Here is a 14,986-nt window from a genome sequence, read left to right on the forward strand (position 1 = left end):
AGGGCTGGAATGAGAATATTAAATGTCTTAGTTTATGTTTTCACAGGAAGTTGCACCGAACTTACATTTGTACAGAATGCAGCATCGCTGTTGTAGGGTTGTTGTAACCCATTTGCACTCCCTGCTAATTGGTTTGGGACGGCACTTGATATGGCGGACCGTCCATGGAGATGTGCAAATGGAGTGGAAGTGGGTCGGGAGAGGGTGTAGGGGTGGTTTGAGGAAGGCTCCAGGTGTTCAGGGATGATTGTGGCACACTGGAGTCCAAATGAACGACACAAAAGCATCTTATTGAACCATCAATTTATTATAACCATCTGCCACAACACAAGGCTCAACGTTAATTTATTTTGCCTGATTTGCACTAATGTGTATAAACTGTACAGAAATGCTCCATGTCAAAGAAACTGGAAGCTTTTAGCTCTAAACTGCAGACGCTACACAATCCCAAATTCTGACATACATATTTACAAGAGATTTACTGGTGAACAGGAATCTTAACATAAAACAAACAAAACAAACTATGGATCTCCAACAGCAGGGATTCTTGCAAAATAGTCGTGCTTAAAAAGTGTCCAGGTTCTGCTTGACTTGTTACAAAAGCGCCAATATAAGTCTGTAGAAGCCCACAATAAAGAGTTTTCCCCGCAGGTGTCTGAAACACAGCGTGCATGAAGACGTGTCCCAGGTTTCTTCAGACAAAAGTGATGCGGCTGCGAGCCTGGTTGACCTGCCACACGTTCAGCTCCTCGTACTCCTCCAGCGCCTCCTGGAACTGGGCGGGGGTGTAACCACGAGTGACGCAACGCTGTTCTGCTTCAGCCATGCGAACCACCCCGCCGGCTCCACCGCGGCCTGCCACGCCTTCTGTCGAGAGCTCACGCACCAGAGAGAAGATGACGTCGGCCGGACGCTGAGTCCTGAACAGAAAATGGAAAATGCGTTTGTGGTTGATGTTGAGTTTAAGATCAAGCAAGTGTTTAAAAGATGAATATTATTTTCTGAAAGGAATATTTTGACACTTTATGCAAAATACACTTCACTACAGACAAGATAGCTATTATGGCTGCACAATTAATTTAAATTTTATTAAATCGCAATATGGCCTACTGCAATTTTCAAATTGCAGAAGTCACAGTATTTGCTAAAGGTGAAATGTGTCAAAATACCATTTTAAATTAAGTATTGTGGTCCTGCAGAGATTTCCTGGTCTACACATCATATTCTACAGACTTAAGAAAACATCTTTGTTTTGTACAATTCATCTCAAAAATTACACCATAATCATTTTAATATGCTTATCAATGAAAATGAAAATTAAACAAAAGATATAACATGTTAACATAGGTTAACTTTTGAGGGGTTGGTAAGTGATTTTGTTACATTTGGAACGAGTAAGGCTAGCAATTTCCAGTCTTTATGCTAAGCTAACTATCTCCTGCCTCCTACTTCATTCTCAATATGAAGGCATGAATGCGATATCAATGTTCATTCAGTGAGAAAGCAAACAAGTATAATTTGTACTATTCCTTTAAAGGAATTTTTTTTTATTTTATTTTATTAGCTTTAGATGTCAAAAGTACTTATTTGTCAATCTGATGACATTTTAAAAAGAAACCTGTTTCTCCTCCCTCACACATTGTTGTAAAAAGCCTCCTGGAAGTTTAAAAGCACCAAGAACAGAACGCCACTAGTCTGAACGCCGGCCTCAGTGAACATGCTCCCGTGTGAAGAGCGCTCCATAAAAATCCAGAGACGTTTTACAGCTTCCTCCAGGACATGCAGCTACCGTTACGGGCGTTATGAGAAACTCATAAAGGGGATTCTGAGTCGGACAACATCTGGTTGCGCATGTTACGTGAAGTTGCAACTAAACGAACGCAATCACTAAGAAAGCGTCAACACTAACCTGGTGGTGTTGGACTTGTCGGCTTGTAGTGAATCCTTCGACATCTCCATCAGTCTCATTGCCTCGTTGACATCTTCCTTCTCCACGGTCTCCATCAGGCGAAGGCGAGCCTAACGAGAAGCAACAAAAGAGTGAGGATTGTGACTGAGATGGAATTATGACAAAGTATGTGTGTACATTTAGTTTGACAGCAGATCTGTCTGATTACGAAGGCTGCGCTGTGCCGGCACTGTCAGACCGAGACAAGTGCAATGCCCTTTGGGATGGCCGGCAATTGCCCAAGTCTCCGCCTCTCAACACCAGCTAGTCTCTCTACAGGTTGACATTAAAACACCAAACAAAAAATGCTAAAAAGGAACTGAATACTTAGTTCTATATATAAAGACTTGATCTTCATAGTGGTGACGGTTCTGGCCATGGTCAGTTTTGCATGGGTTTGCACAGCTGCACCAAACGCACACAGGCTGACTGCCCACCCTGCAAAGCTGGCCAGGATCAGACAAACCCTTTTTTTTCTGTAGCTCGCTCATGAGGATTATCCAGATATTATATCTGAACAAACGCAGTCGATGTGCAGGTGTGGTACAAATATAAACATCCTTCATTCTTCCTCCAGTACTACAACTCTTTCACACAGGAGTGGTTGCAGTGCGCCCCCTTGTGGACATCTGAGTGCAGCACATCGCCAACCTGTCTGCCTGAAGTGCTGGTTTTGCAGTAGGTGGATGACTGCTACCTGCACAAACAGCACTTTTGACACCCAGAGGCCAACAAAACACACAAAATCTCTTCTATAGATGCCTTTCCAGAAGGCCAAGAACAGAATACATTCTTAAAAAAATACATGTATATATTTATCTGATTTGTTTTTGCTGAATCATGATGAGGATTGATGACTAATGTCCCAGGCGTTTGGCAGTCTGGAGATCTTTTGTCCAGCGTGGGAAAGAAGTGCTCACATTGCGGTAGGCCAGGTTATCATCACTACCTGCACTGTAAGCACTTTATCACACACTGGACTACTGATGAAGACACACAAGGATGATGATCACACTTTATATAATAACTCACATTAACAACTTCAATAAAATTTTACCCCCATGATTTTTATGTGGCACCTTTCAAATGTATCTTAGTGTAAAATATCTTGAACATTTATTACAGAACAAATGACATGGATGTTTGATGTATGATATTTTATAGGCAATGCCGCATAATGTATGCACAAGCAAATATTCTCTTACGTTATATATGTCATATTATACACCACTCTATACTGCACATTTGTGGTCAAACTACAGAAAAGCAAGCTTACAGAAACTTCAAGTAGCTTCTAATGATGCTATGAGAATATTGCTGAAGGGACCTCGATGGTCTAGTGCAAGTGAAATTAATTATTTAATTTGTTTTTATTTTTATTATTTATTCTTTTTAATTGTTTTTTATTATGCTTATTTATTTTTTTATTATTAAATCAATATTAAAAAATATTTGCGGAATTAATGACACCGACTATGAAATCCTCTTGGCCTCATCAAACATCAGGTTTAGTACTACACGCTACCAATCCCAGCTGTGGAGACATCAGTACAGTTGTCTCTTTGTAGGACACGGATGTATATTATTATTAAACCCTGAGTTTTTATTGTGCTTTTGTAAGTAAATTATTAGGATATATGTAATGCATTGTTTTTTATCTGAACCCTGTGTCTGTAATTAAGTTTTTATTTAATGGTACCAGTAAGGTCTGCAATGTTTATAAAGATAATATTTAAATGAAGTTTATCTTATAGTGACAAAATTATACAATCCTGTGCAGTTTCAATTATTGCAAGCAGTCTGTGAAAGTTTCCCGCCACCCACGGCTCACTGAGGTGTAGTTCTCACCAGGGCAGTGGACAGACGGAGGATGGAGAGGAGGGTTCGGGCGGAGGTGAAGGTGGTGTCTTTGCTGACTCTGGCCTCTTTCCTCATCTCTACGTAAGCAGCGGTGATGTAATCAGCCAGCGACTCGGGGACAACGGGCTGCCGCTTCTTACACACAGCGATGTAACGCCTGAAGGGATTTACAGTTCATTATTTTTGTTAAACTATATGGCCCAGTACATAGCTGGTAGGTTTGACACTAGTGGTTTAACATTTAGAAATGTAATGCAGGTCATCACCTCATCAGCTTCATGTCGATGGGGGTGAAGTGAGTGGGCGGCTGGCGGAGGTGCTGGTGGACGTAGGTGATGTGCTGGGCCAGACGCAGGTCAGATTCGGCGTCCGGCTTGTCCTGGATCAGCCAAAGCAGGTCGAAACGGGAGAGCAGAGCAGCTGGCAGCTGAATGTTCTGCTCAATGGTCTTCCGGGGATTGTAGCGGCCGTAGGCGGGGTTGGCTGCAGCGAGAATAGAGCAACGGGCGTTGAGGGACGTCATGATGCCGGCCTGGAAAGGAGCAAAAAAACATTAGTCGAGATCAAGGCATTGAATTTTCAGTTGTTTTAAGTTTCAGAGAGCTTTTACTAGTTTTAGTTTAGTTTTTCAGAAAGGTACATGGTTGGAGAACTGTATAGGAACGGCCATAATGTTTAATCTTCGCACTACTTTAGGGTCAGATGTGAAATAATTGCGACATAGCACCATCTCCTAAAATGCCAAGTCCATTCAATTTCTGTCACTTTATATCACGAGAGTTGACAGAAATTCATGCTGATTCTTTTTTTTCTGTAAAGATATATTATAGGGCTGGGAAATATATTGTTCTTATACCGATTATTGTGATATGAGATTAGATATTATGTTAGATTTTGGATATCGTAATATGACAAGTGTTGTCTTTTCTTAGTTTTAAAGGCTTCATTACAGTAAACAGATGTCCTTTTCTGTACTTACTAGGCTGCTCTAGCTGTTTTGTTATTTGCCTTTACCCACTCATCTACATCCACATTACAGATTATATATTAAAAATCTCATTGTGTAAATATTTTGTAAAAGTACCAATAGTCAACTCTATAATATCGTTGCAATACCGATATCGATGTCAAAATGTTGTGATATTTGATTTTCTCCATATCGCCCAGCCCTAATATATTATAGCTAAAAAACACTGAAATTAATTTACGGTAATTTTTATTAGTTTTTAACCAGGAAATATAGTTTTTTTTTTAAGAATTTAGTATTTATTTAGTTTACTAAAAATATCTTTCACTGCTTATTTTAGTTTACTATTCCTAACCCTGGTCAAGATGTGACACGTTAGATTTGAATATCACACCTAATTAAGCCACCAGTGTCGTTGTCTTTACCTTAGCGATGGAGATGGTCTGCTGTTCCATCACCTCGTGGATGGCTGTGCGGTCAGCGTCAGCCATCTTGTCAAACTCATCAATACAACAGACGCCCTGGTCGGCCAGCACCAAGGCTCCGCCTTCCAGGGTCATTTCTCCAGTCACGGGGTCACGCATCACTGCCGCAGTCAGACCGACACCAGATGAACCGCGACCTGTTGTGTACTGGCCTGAAACCCAGAGAGGAGGGGAACAAGAGAAAGTGAGCAAACTTGGATGAAATGGCAGTGGTGTGTATTTTATTTTTAAAATTGCAAACTAAAGACATTCAGAGGCTGACATCAGGTGGAGAGGAGAATGATTAAAAACCAACAAAGTATGAAAAAGTAGAGTGGCATAAAAAAACAGCCTTTACTCTTCTCTGGTCAGACAATCACATCAAAAGTTAATATTTTACAACGTAAGCCTTAATGCCTTACTGGATAAAATATTAAACCAGATACAGGACAGTTACTCTGACAAACAGGACTGTACTCACTTCGAGGAGCCAAACGGTCAATGTAGGACAGCAGCTGGGACTTGGCGACTCCAGGGTCTCCCATCAGGCAGATGTTTATGGTGCCTTAAGGGAGAGAAGCCAAAACAGGAAGAGCGGCGCTGTTAGTACAAAAATTTCATAAAAGGCAAATGCTTTGTTTTTGAGAAATGTTCCACACATAGATGGGAGACAGAGGTTGGTGATATGAATGGAATTATCAATGTGAATAACCTAACAAGAAGGGGATGCAATAAAGAGCATGACCTCTTTGTATTGCTGCATTATGATTTGCTACTGGGACACTTCGATCGGTGCTCACCTCTGATTTTCATGCCTTTAGGTGCCTGTTGCACCCCTCCAACCAGCAGCAGGAGCAGAGCCTTCTTTACATCTTCATGTCCATAGATCTCTGGTGCTATTGAGCCAGCTAGTTTCTCATAAAACCCTTCCTCTGTAACAGAAAATACAAATCACTTCAGTTACTTCAAGAGCGAGAAAATGATCAGCAATGTCAGGTTTTGCATTCATGTTTGTTACTACAGTCTGATTTTACTGAAGTTCAGCCATCTCACACACACTAAGACTCCAACCTGTGATGCCGCGCAGCTCCTCATCAGTCAGATCCTCGTTGCCGAGCTCATCGTCCTCCGTCTTGTTCATGAGTGTGATGCTGTGAGCCTCCAGGTAAGTTTCTGATAGAAGACCCTGAAATTACCAAAAAAACAAGTCAGGATAGGATGCATGTTAGATTACTTACATACTGACATTGAAAGGAGGGATCAAAAGTGGGTTAAAAACAGACAAATTCTAAATTCAGGTTAAAAGCCTCATACTGCACATACCTGAGTAGCCTGTCTGAAGCCAGTGCGCAGAAGAGGGAGGAAGACTCCGGTGATGGCGACATGGTCTCCTGGCTGAGCAAGACGTGTGTTTTCTCCGCGGGCGTAAATCGACATGCTCCTTGGAATATTTCCGACGGGCACCTGGTCACTCTGTGGGGCAAACAGAAGAAACTCATGAGGAAATGGAAACGTGCTAAGATCACAACTAGAGCTGTCAAAGTGAACGCGATAACACATTAACGCAACTTGCATTTCTTTGGTTGTAGCAGTCTCAATTTTAAAGCTAGAGTGGAGATACTAGCATCATGTAAAACTAGAAAACCTAAGGAATCCATTGGTACCAACCATGTCATACTAGCTTGTCGAGGAAGAGAGGAAAACTCAAAGGGGTCCCTTGACTGATTAAATATTGTAATCGATCGACAGCTAATCACAAAACATGGTAACAACTTATGGCAACAGTGAGTGAGCATTTTACTGTATATAGTTCCTTACATGTTCCTGAATACGAAGCTCCTGGAACTTGACAAATTTGGATCCTCTGGTCTGCAGGTAGAGTCGACCTCCAGATTTATTGGTGACGCACTCTTGGCTGGGACACATGACGAGGGGCATGAAGGTGGGAGACTGGATCTGAAGGACAAAGAGACTTTGTGAGGGACACCTGAGGGACATGTATTATCACAGGATATAACGATATCACAAAAAACAATCTTACTGGTTGATAAGTCTCAGCACCACACTGGTCACACGTGTACGTAGCGACAGCCATCATTGGTTTGACTTCAGTGGCACGAGTCACTATTCCTCGCACCGTCACCAGATTCCCGATGCTGTCCGCTCGTACGTCACGCACCACTTTGGGTTTATTCGTGGTGGGAGGCTTAAAGTACAGCTCACTGTGGAAAAAAAGGGAGGACAAAAAGAGACAACAATAAGTACCCAAACTGCTGTAATAGCTCAAATATGTTGATAAAAATTCAACTTACAATCTCCTCATGAGCTCAGGTGGGTATTGGTTACGAGCGTCCCGGGTGTCTGCAGGGTCGCGACCCCTCTGTTCCATCATCAGCCTGTGCTCAATGTACACGTCCAAAGAATCCTTGGCCACAACCTGGTTACAATAAAAGCATTTCCATTTTAATAAATAGGTATTTCACAGATACATTGAACTATTTGATTGTCAGATACTGTGACTTGATTGTTGTACCGTCTATTTATGACAGCTGGTCTAATCAAAATGCTTCAACTTTATATAAAACCCATACAGGATCGACTGTGCATATACACGTACATCTCTTTCTCTGTATTCTGGCAGCAACTCGTGGACGGCGTCAGCGACCAGGTCCATGTAGCGCTTGGCATTCTCACAGATGCTCTCAACCAGCTCGGGGTCTTCCTCGGCCACATCGTCCAGCTCCACAAAGAAAGACACCTGCTCCCTGTGGGCCAGCGCCACCTGTACGCACACACAAGTAATTAGACGAGCCACTTAATTACACGACCTTGTCTACACAGATACCGCTCAATAACGCCTCTACACTTGACAAATGCAGATTTATAATGTGTTAAAACAGTGCACTGGCCTCCACATTTTACAATCAGTGAGGACTTTTTCTATCTTGTATTAAGCAATTATTTTAAGAACATCGAGAGAATTTATAATATATATAACATATTTTATTTACTGTTCTGGTGCATTGCCTTGATAATCTGCTGTTGTAACAAGAATTTCCCAATTTGGGATCAATAAAGTACATCCATCTATATCTATATTTTTGTTTTTTTAAATTGACCAATCTAATATAAATACCCTACCACTCATCAGCACTTCATCGTATTTATTCAGTTTAGTGTGATAATGTCAATATCATCTTTCAGTCGAGGCCAAACAGCCACCTCTAAAAGCTAAACCTGTTCACTATACTTACAAGCTGAGCTCCATATTTGAACTGCTTCTTCCCGTTGTCATCCTCGGTGTAAAACTCCTGCAGGAACTTTTTGCATTTGTCTGTAAAACAAACAAACACCTTCAGCATTATTATCTCACAACAGAAAAACAAAAAGACAGGCCACATGCAGCAGACAGTAGGTGGAGATTACTGCCTGCCTTTTTACAAAACAAAACATGGCCGGTACTCCCTCAGATATCGTGGTGTACAAATATGGAACACCAAAATACACGTTATCAAGAGCTCGTTATCCTTAGAACATTTTAAAAAGGAAACTATCATCACATTTAATTCATGATGTCTAATTATCTTTTGATATGTTTAGATATATTTTCTTTTCTTCTGTACTGTTTTTTGTATGTATTTCATTGTTTTTATTGGATTGTTTTCCACTGTTTGGTTAGGTGATTCTGCCCATTTCGTGTACTTCTTGTTGTTGTTTAACTTTTAAAATTACATTAGTTTAGATCTTTCTTCCTTTTTTGTTATTGTTTTTGTTTTGTCTCCTGGGGTTGGAGTATAAGCCCTTGTATAAGCCTGTGGCTTCTTGACCTCTCCTGACACATTTCTTGTTTTCATTAACTGGATTTTGTGCAGTTTTATGTCCTACCATTTTACCACTTCTATTATTATTATTGAAATGTTCTGCGATGTTCTGTTTTAGCAGTTACCATATCTTTTACTTTATTTATCTGCTTTTATTGTCTTGTGAAGCACTTTGTAACATCTGTTTTAAGAAGTGCTATATATGTTCTTAATGTATATGTTCTTAATATGCCCTTGTACAAAGTATTGCCTTTTATAATTGTAATATAACTTATTATTTTAATGGAGCTTCCCAGCAAAAAGCATTTCACACGATTGTACCTGTATAACTGGCGTGACAATAAACATCTTGAATCTTGAATATAAATAAATGTATTATTACATATATGTGCAAATAAAAAATAAATAAAAATAAAAGATTGTTTGTTCACTATATATATATATATATATATATATATTCACACAAAATAAATATTTTTTTACTGATGTTATCTTTTGTTTAAATATTAAAGCTGCTTTTCTGAGTTTAAAAACAACACCAGCAGCAGTGGGCCTAGAACACTGGGAGCTGTTTGTTGTCCTGCATCGACCCCCTTTGTTGAGTAACATCCTGTAATCTCGATGAGTCACTATTCACCTACAGTAAAGCACAAACTGCCTCTGATGTAACTACATGAATCAAATCCCCATCTAGTGTAGCACAATCACAGCTTTATAGTGAAATAACCGAGCAGCAGCTACAGCTTCAGGATAAGAATGTAAATACAACAACAGGCGCGCTCAGTTCAGTGTCCATTTTTTTTTCTTTGAGAGAAAACATCCCTCACTTCTTCTCCAAACAGCCACAACTACTAACTATATTTAACTCCACCATACAATAAACTAAACTTTTACCAGCACGATGGTTAAAATACTCCACTTACTTTGACGCTGTGGCAGAAAATGTGCAGCTTATTATTTCTCTGTTCGAGGATGTTATTGTAAACAAAGCAGCACATGGCTTTTGTGCCTCGTCACTCTCAAGTATCCCTCCGCGACCCCCCTCCCTCTCCCTCCGAGATTAAAAGTAGTCCTGGCTGTTGTTTTCAAACCGGCCATCTTCTAACGGTAGCTTTAGGTCAGAGCAGGTGTCTCTTAGCAACCGGCGGCTCTTTAGCTCCTCTCCAGTGGCTCTCTGTGGATCTATAAACATGGAAATGAATTACTGTTTTCATTTATCATTGTTGTAGGTCTAATGTTTAACGACGGAATATTAGAGCCACTTTGAGGGAAAAAATAAATCTGAGATTTCGGGAATAAATTCATAATATTATGAGAATAAAGTCGTAATATTATAAAGTACTAATTTTATGTGTTATTTTCTTTTATTCTCGTCGTTATGACTTTCTCATAATATTAGGACTATTTTCTGTAAATCTCCGACTTTTTTTCAGTACATTTGCTCTTGGTCCCTCACTGCATTAGACTTATATATTATATACTAAGACTATAAACTCTGTTACCTTCATCACAATGCTAAATTTATTTTTTGTGTGCCTAAAATGTCTTGATATTAAAGGTTGCTGACCCCGCGGTTAGCTCCATCATCATTAACATAATCACTAAAGCGGTTAGAGGTTGGTGACCTAACGGTTAAAACTGACAGTTTCCGGCGGTTGATACACTCAAAAGTAAAACTTCTAACTTAGAAGATGGCTCAGGTTATTGTTATTGTTTCTGGTTTGAAGTTTAAGGCAAAAAAATAAATAATAAAATGCATTGTTATAAAGCCATATTAGTTAATTAACTGTAATTGAAAGGTAACGGTTGGTCATGCTCGGTTACAAAGTCATCAACGGATATTTGGAATATTGCTATGACCGTTTAAAATTAGCCGTTGGGGTGCATGTAACGTTATTGTTAGCTTGAATTCAACACATTTTCGTTTGTTTGCTTTTATAATATCGACATAAATGAGTCCAAAAACGCCATGGAGTCAAACCAGCCTCTTTCAAAGTGCCCTTTAGCAAGGCACAGTTAATTACATGAAATTCAAAAGGCCCTTTACAAGTCATCAACGGATATTTGGAATGTTGCTATGACCGTTTTATTTTTAAAAAAAAAAATAGCCGTTGGGTTGCTTATAACGTTATTGTTAGCACATTTTTCGTGTGTTTGTTTGTATAACATCGACATAAAGTGAGTCCAAAAGCGCTATGGAGTCAAACCCCCACATAAACCAGCCTTTCACAGTGCCCTTTAGCAAGGCACAGGGCCAACAAGCCGACTGGCATTGTGTTAAAACCGTCAGTACATTTAATGCACGGCTAGCTAACTGGTTAGCATGCTAACGTAGCTCAGAAAGCTAGCAGCAGTTAGTGGACGGTTATAATGGAAGAATGTCTTGATCTCTTAAGATGTCTGAAACTAGTGTTTAATAAGGGCTTTGTTGATATTGATAAGTTAAAACATTGCCGAATGCCACTTTTTATGTAAATGAATTGGTGTTATTTGGTTGTATTGTGCTGTTTCCTCGTTGAGAAACAAGGGTAACTTGATAAAACTAGAAGCCCTTAACGTGAGAATAACAGACCGTTTGAACGTTTAATCTGTCATATTCTAATAACGTTATCTGAGCTAACCGCCATAAACGTTTGTGAATGCTCAACGTTGCGATCATTCTTCAACGTTATTGCGAGATTGTGCTTTTGTAAGTTGAAATCCTAAAGTTGCACATAGAAGAATAACATGTGATGTCAACTTTCTAACATAAATATTACTGTTTTTGCTATTAAATTCCGCCCCGTCTTCATTAACTTGCTAAGTTACTGTGGGACATGTGCTTGAACACACAGTGGCGCCTGCTCCTTTGTTTAAAACGGTTCCATCCGGGTCACTGCGCATTCACAAGCTACACTGAGAGACTGCTTAATAAGCAGTTACTAACAAGTTCATCAACAATCATAATAAAAGTTCATCAAAGTATACATCTCACAACTAAAACTCCCAGGACTGTGGTTTTAATAAACGTTAAGTTAGTGCAGAGGGGGAAACGAGGAGGTACAGTTATCAGATGAGGGACTATTTTGCAACGTTACTGCCTTCTCCTTTGTTTAAAACGGTTCCATCCGGGTCACTGTGCATTCACAAGCTTAACCAGTTACTAACAAGTTCAACAACGTTCATAATAAAAGTTTGTGCAACTTCAAAAGTGTACATCACATGTTTATTTAACTATACATTAGACATGCACACTAACATGCATATCTCCAACTAGGGCTGTGGTATAATGAAAGTTAGTGCAGAGAGCAGGTAAAGTCATCAGATGAGGGAATATTTTGCAACGTTTGTACAAACACAATGATTGTTTAAATTAGCTGACTTTAAAAGTGTACATCAGTGTTTATTAAACTATACATTAGACATGCATACTAACTCCTAGGGCTGTGGTCTAATGAAAGTTAGTGCAGAGAGGAGGTAAAGCTATGAGATGAGTGAATATTTTGCAACGTTTTCTGCACAAACACTGAATTGTTTAGATTAGATGACTTTATAGTAAATACACTGCATGATACAAACCTGTAAGGTTCCAAAACAGCATTATAGAAGATGCATTTAGTTTAAAAAGGTTACATCACATGTTTATTGAACTATATGTTAGACATGCACACTAACATGCATACCTCCCAGTGTGCTGTGGTCTAATGGAAGTTAGTGCAGAGAGGAGGTCAAGTTATCAGATGAGTGAACATTTTGCAAGGTTTCTGCACAAACACATTGATTGTTTAGATTAGCTGACTTTATGGCAAATACACTTTGCACAGTGGCGTCTGCTCCTTTGTTTAAAACGGTTCCATCCGGGTCACTGTGCATTCACAAGCTTAACCAGTTACTAACAAGTTCAACAACGTTCATAGTAAAAGTGTGTGCAACTTTCAAAGTGTACATCACATGTTTATTAAAGTATACATTAGACATGCACACCAACATACATAACTCCAACTAGGGCTGTGGTCTAATGAAGTTAGTGCAGAGACGAGGTAAAGTTATCAGATGAGGGAATATTTTGCAACGTTTACTGCACAAACACAATGAATTAAGATTGTTTAGATTAGCTGACTTTATAGTAAATACACTGCATGATATAATAAACCGTCAAGTTTCCAAAAACAGCATTATAGAGAATGCATTTAGTTAAAAAAAGTGTAGTAATTTAGACCAACCTGTTGCTGCCAGCCATGCTGTTATTGTGAACCTTTCTTACCTTTCTCTGCTGCATTTAGTTTAAAAAAATGTACATCACATGTTTATTAAACTATACATTAGACATGCATACTAACATGCATGGGGTGTGATCTAATGAATGTAAGTTAGTGCAGAGAGGAGGTAAAGTTATCAGATGAGTGACTATTTTGCAACGATTCTGCACAATTAAGATTGTTTAGATTAGCTGATTTATAGCAAATACACTGCATGATATAAACCGTTAAGTTTCCAAAAACAGCATTATAGAGAACGCATTTAGTTAAAAAGTGTAGTACTTTAAGGCCAACCTGTTGCTGCCATGCTGTTATTGTGAGTAAGTTAATCTCTTACCTTTCTCTGCTGCATAATCCTTACGAGACATGACTGCAGACCCTCAGCTGAGATATAACTCGATTACAAACTCCTTAAAAAGGTACCAAAATACAGTTTAAATTCCCGGTTTAATCACTTCTCTATCACTAGAGAGAGACTAGTTTCATTCACTAAGCAGCGTGTGCTTCTCCTCCAGTTCGCGCGGTGAAAAGAAGTGGCGCGAGTGTGACGTCTGCAGCAGCCAATCAGGTCGCGTCTTTCCACAGCGGGGAGGCGGGACTTCGTGGTGGCGCGAAAGTTGTGGTGTCACGTGACTCCACAAACTTCCGCCCTGTTAGTCAGAATTGGCGCGAAAGTCTGTGATTGGATTTCATACAGCAGAGTGACCCCAGAGTGAACTTAAACAGTGTTTATAGACTGTAAATAATGATATAAACACAAAGTCATGGCCAAAATAAAACTATTCAAACTCTCAGGTATTATAGCATACAAACTCATTATAGTGACACTTAGCTATATACTTTATTCAATCCAATTATGAAAACATACATTCTTTTTCTTACTAGTAGATATAATTGTCATGTAGGCAGTTTCCTCTCAAATACCTCTTTACAAATAAGATGAAAAAGTCGTAATATTATAATAAAGTCACAAGTTTAAGAGAAAACAGTCATAATATTATAAAGTAGTAATTTAACGTGTTATTTATTTTTTCTCGTAAAGTTATGACTTTATTCTTGCAATATTACAACTTTTTTTCTCGTAAAGTTATGACTTTATTCTCGTAATATTACTGCTTTTTTTCTCGTAAAGTTATGACTTTTTTCTTGCAATATTACAACTTTTTTTCTCGTAAAGTTATGACTTTATTCTCGTAATATGATTTTTTTTTCTTGTTAAGTTACGACATTATTCTGGAAATCTCAGATGTTTTTCCCCTCAATGTGGCCCCAATACTCCGAAGTACATTTGCTCTTCGGCCCTCACTGCACCAGACTTATATACTATATATTTAGACTATAAACTGATGATAACAGAAAAAGCTTAAAATTATCTTCGATAAGTTTCATTTAAGTAAATTGACCAACAAAAGGCAATTTCTTCTATAATCGATGAATGAATGTGAGTAAGACTGTAAATGAGTGTATCACTTTTAATGTTATCTTGTTTTGTTTTTTTTGTATTTTGCATATACTAATTTGTATTATTTATACTTTTTTCCTTTTCATATTTTTCAATTTATCTGCAATTTATGAACCTCTGGCATATTGTTCTCATTGTGTACTTAATTTCATAAAAAAACAGAACTATTAAAAAAGAAACTGGGAGCATAAACTGTATTTATAATTTTTTTTTTTGCCCATTTTCA

General features: G+C 38.8%; 1 protein-coding gene and 1 long non-coding RNA gene across 3 annotated transcripts; both read right to left on the minus strand.

Annotated features, from left to right (window-relative positions):
* Positions 1–286: 286 nt before the first annotated feature.
* On the minus strand, positions 287–13,847 carry mcm7 (minichromosome maintenance complex component 7). Of its 2 annotated transcripts, none has more exons than XM_037780930.1 (15): positions 13,636–13,847; positions 8,494–8,573; positions 7,857–8,021; positions 7,552–7,676; positions 7,281–7,461; positions 7,058–7,195; positions 6,563–6,712; positions 6,311–6,425; positions 6,040–6,171; positions 5,721–5,804; positions 5,201–5,412; positions 4,075–4,340; positions 3,797–3,965; positions 1,910–2,019; positions 287–920 (listed from the first exon to the last, which is right to left on the minus strand). In XM_037780930.1, the coding sequence occupies exons 1-15, from the start codon at positions 13,664–13,666 to the stop codon at positions 695–697; spliced, it is 2,184 nt and encodes a 727-aa protein (XP_037636858.1). In that variant the 5' UTR covers positions 13,667–13,847; the 3' UTR covers positions 287–694. The 2 variants fall into 2 exon arrangements, with proteins under 2 accessions (XP_037636858.1, XP_037636859.1); XM_037780931.1 differs by lacking the exon at positions 13,636–13,847 and adding an exon at positions 9,984–10,063.
* Positions 13,848–14,377: 530 nt separating this feature from the next.
* On the minus strand, positions 14,378–14,937 carry LOC119494838. The gene is made up of 2 exons (XR_005208308.1): positions 14,523–14,937; positions 14,378–14,410 (listed from the first exon to the last, which is right to left on the minus strand). It is a non-coding gene; the product is annotated as an uncharacterized LOC119494838 (long non-coding RNA).
* Positions 14,938–14,986: the final 49 nt, after the last annotated feature.

Source organism: Sebastes umbrosus, chromosome 9, assembly GCF_015220745.1.
Source record: "Sebastes umbrosus isolate fSebUmb1 chromosome 9, fSebUmb1.pri, whole genome shotgun sequence".
Classification (NCBI taxonomy): domain Eukaryota; kingdom Metazoa; phylum Chordata; class Actinopteri; order Perciformes; family Sebastidae; genus Sebastes; species Sebastes umbrosus.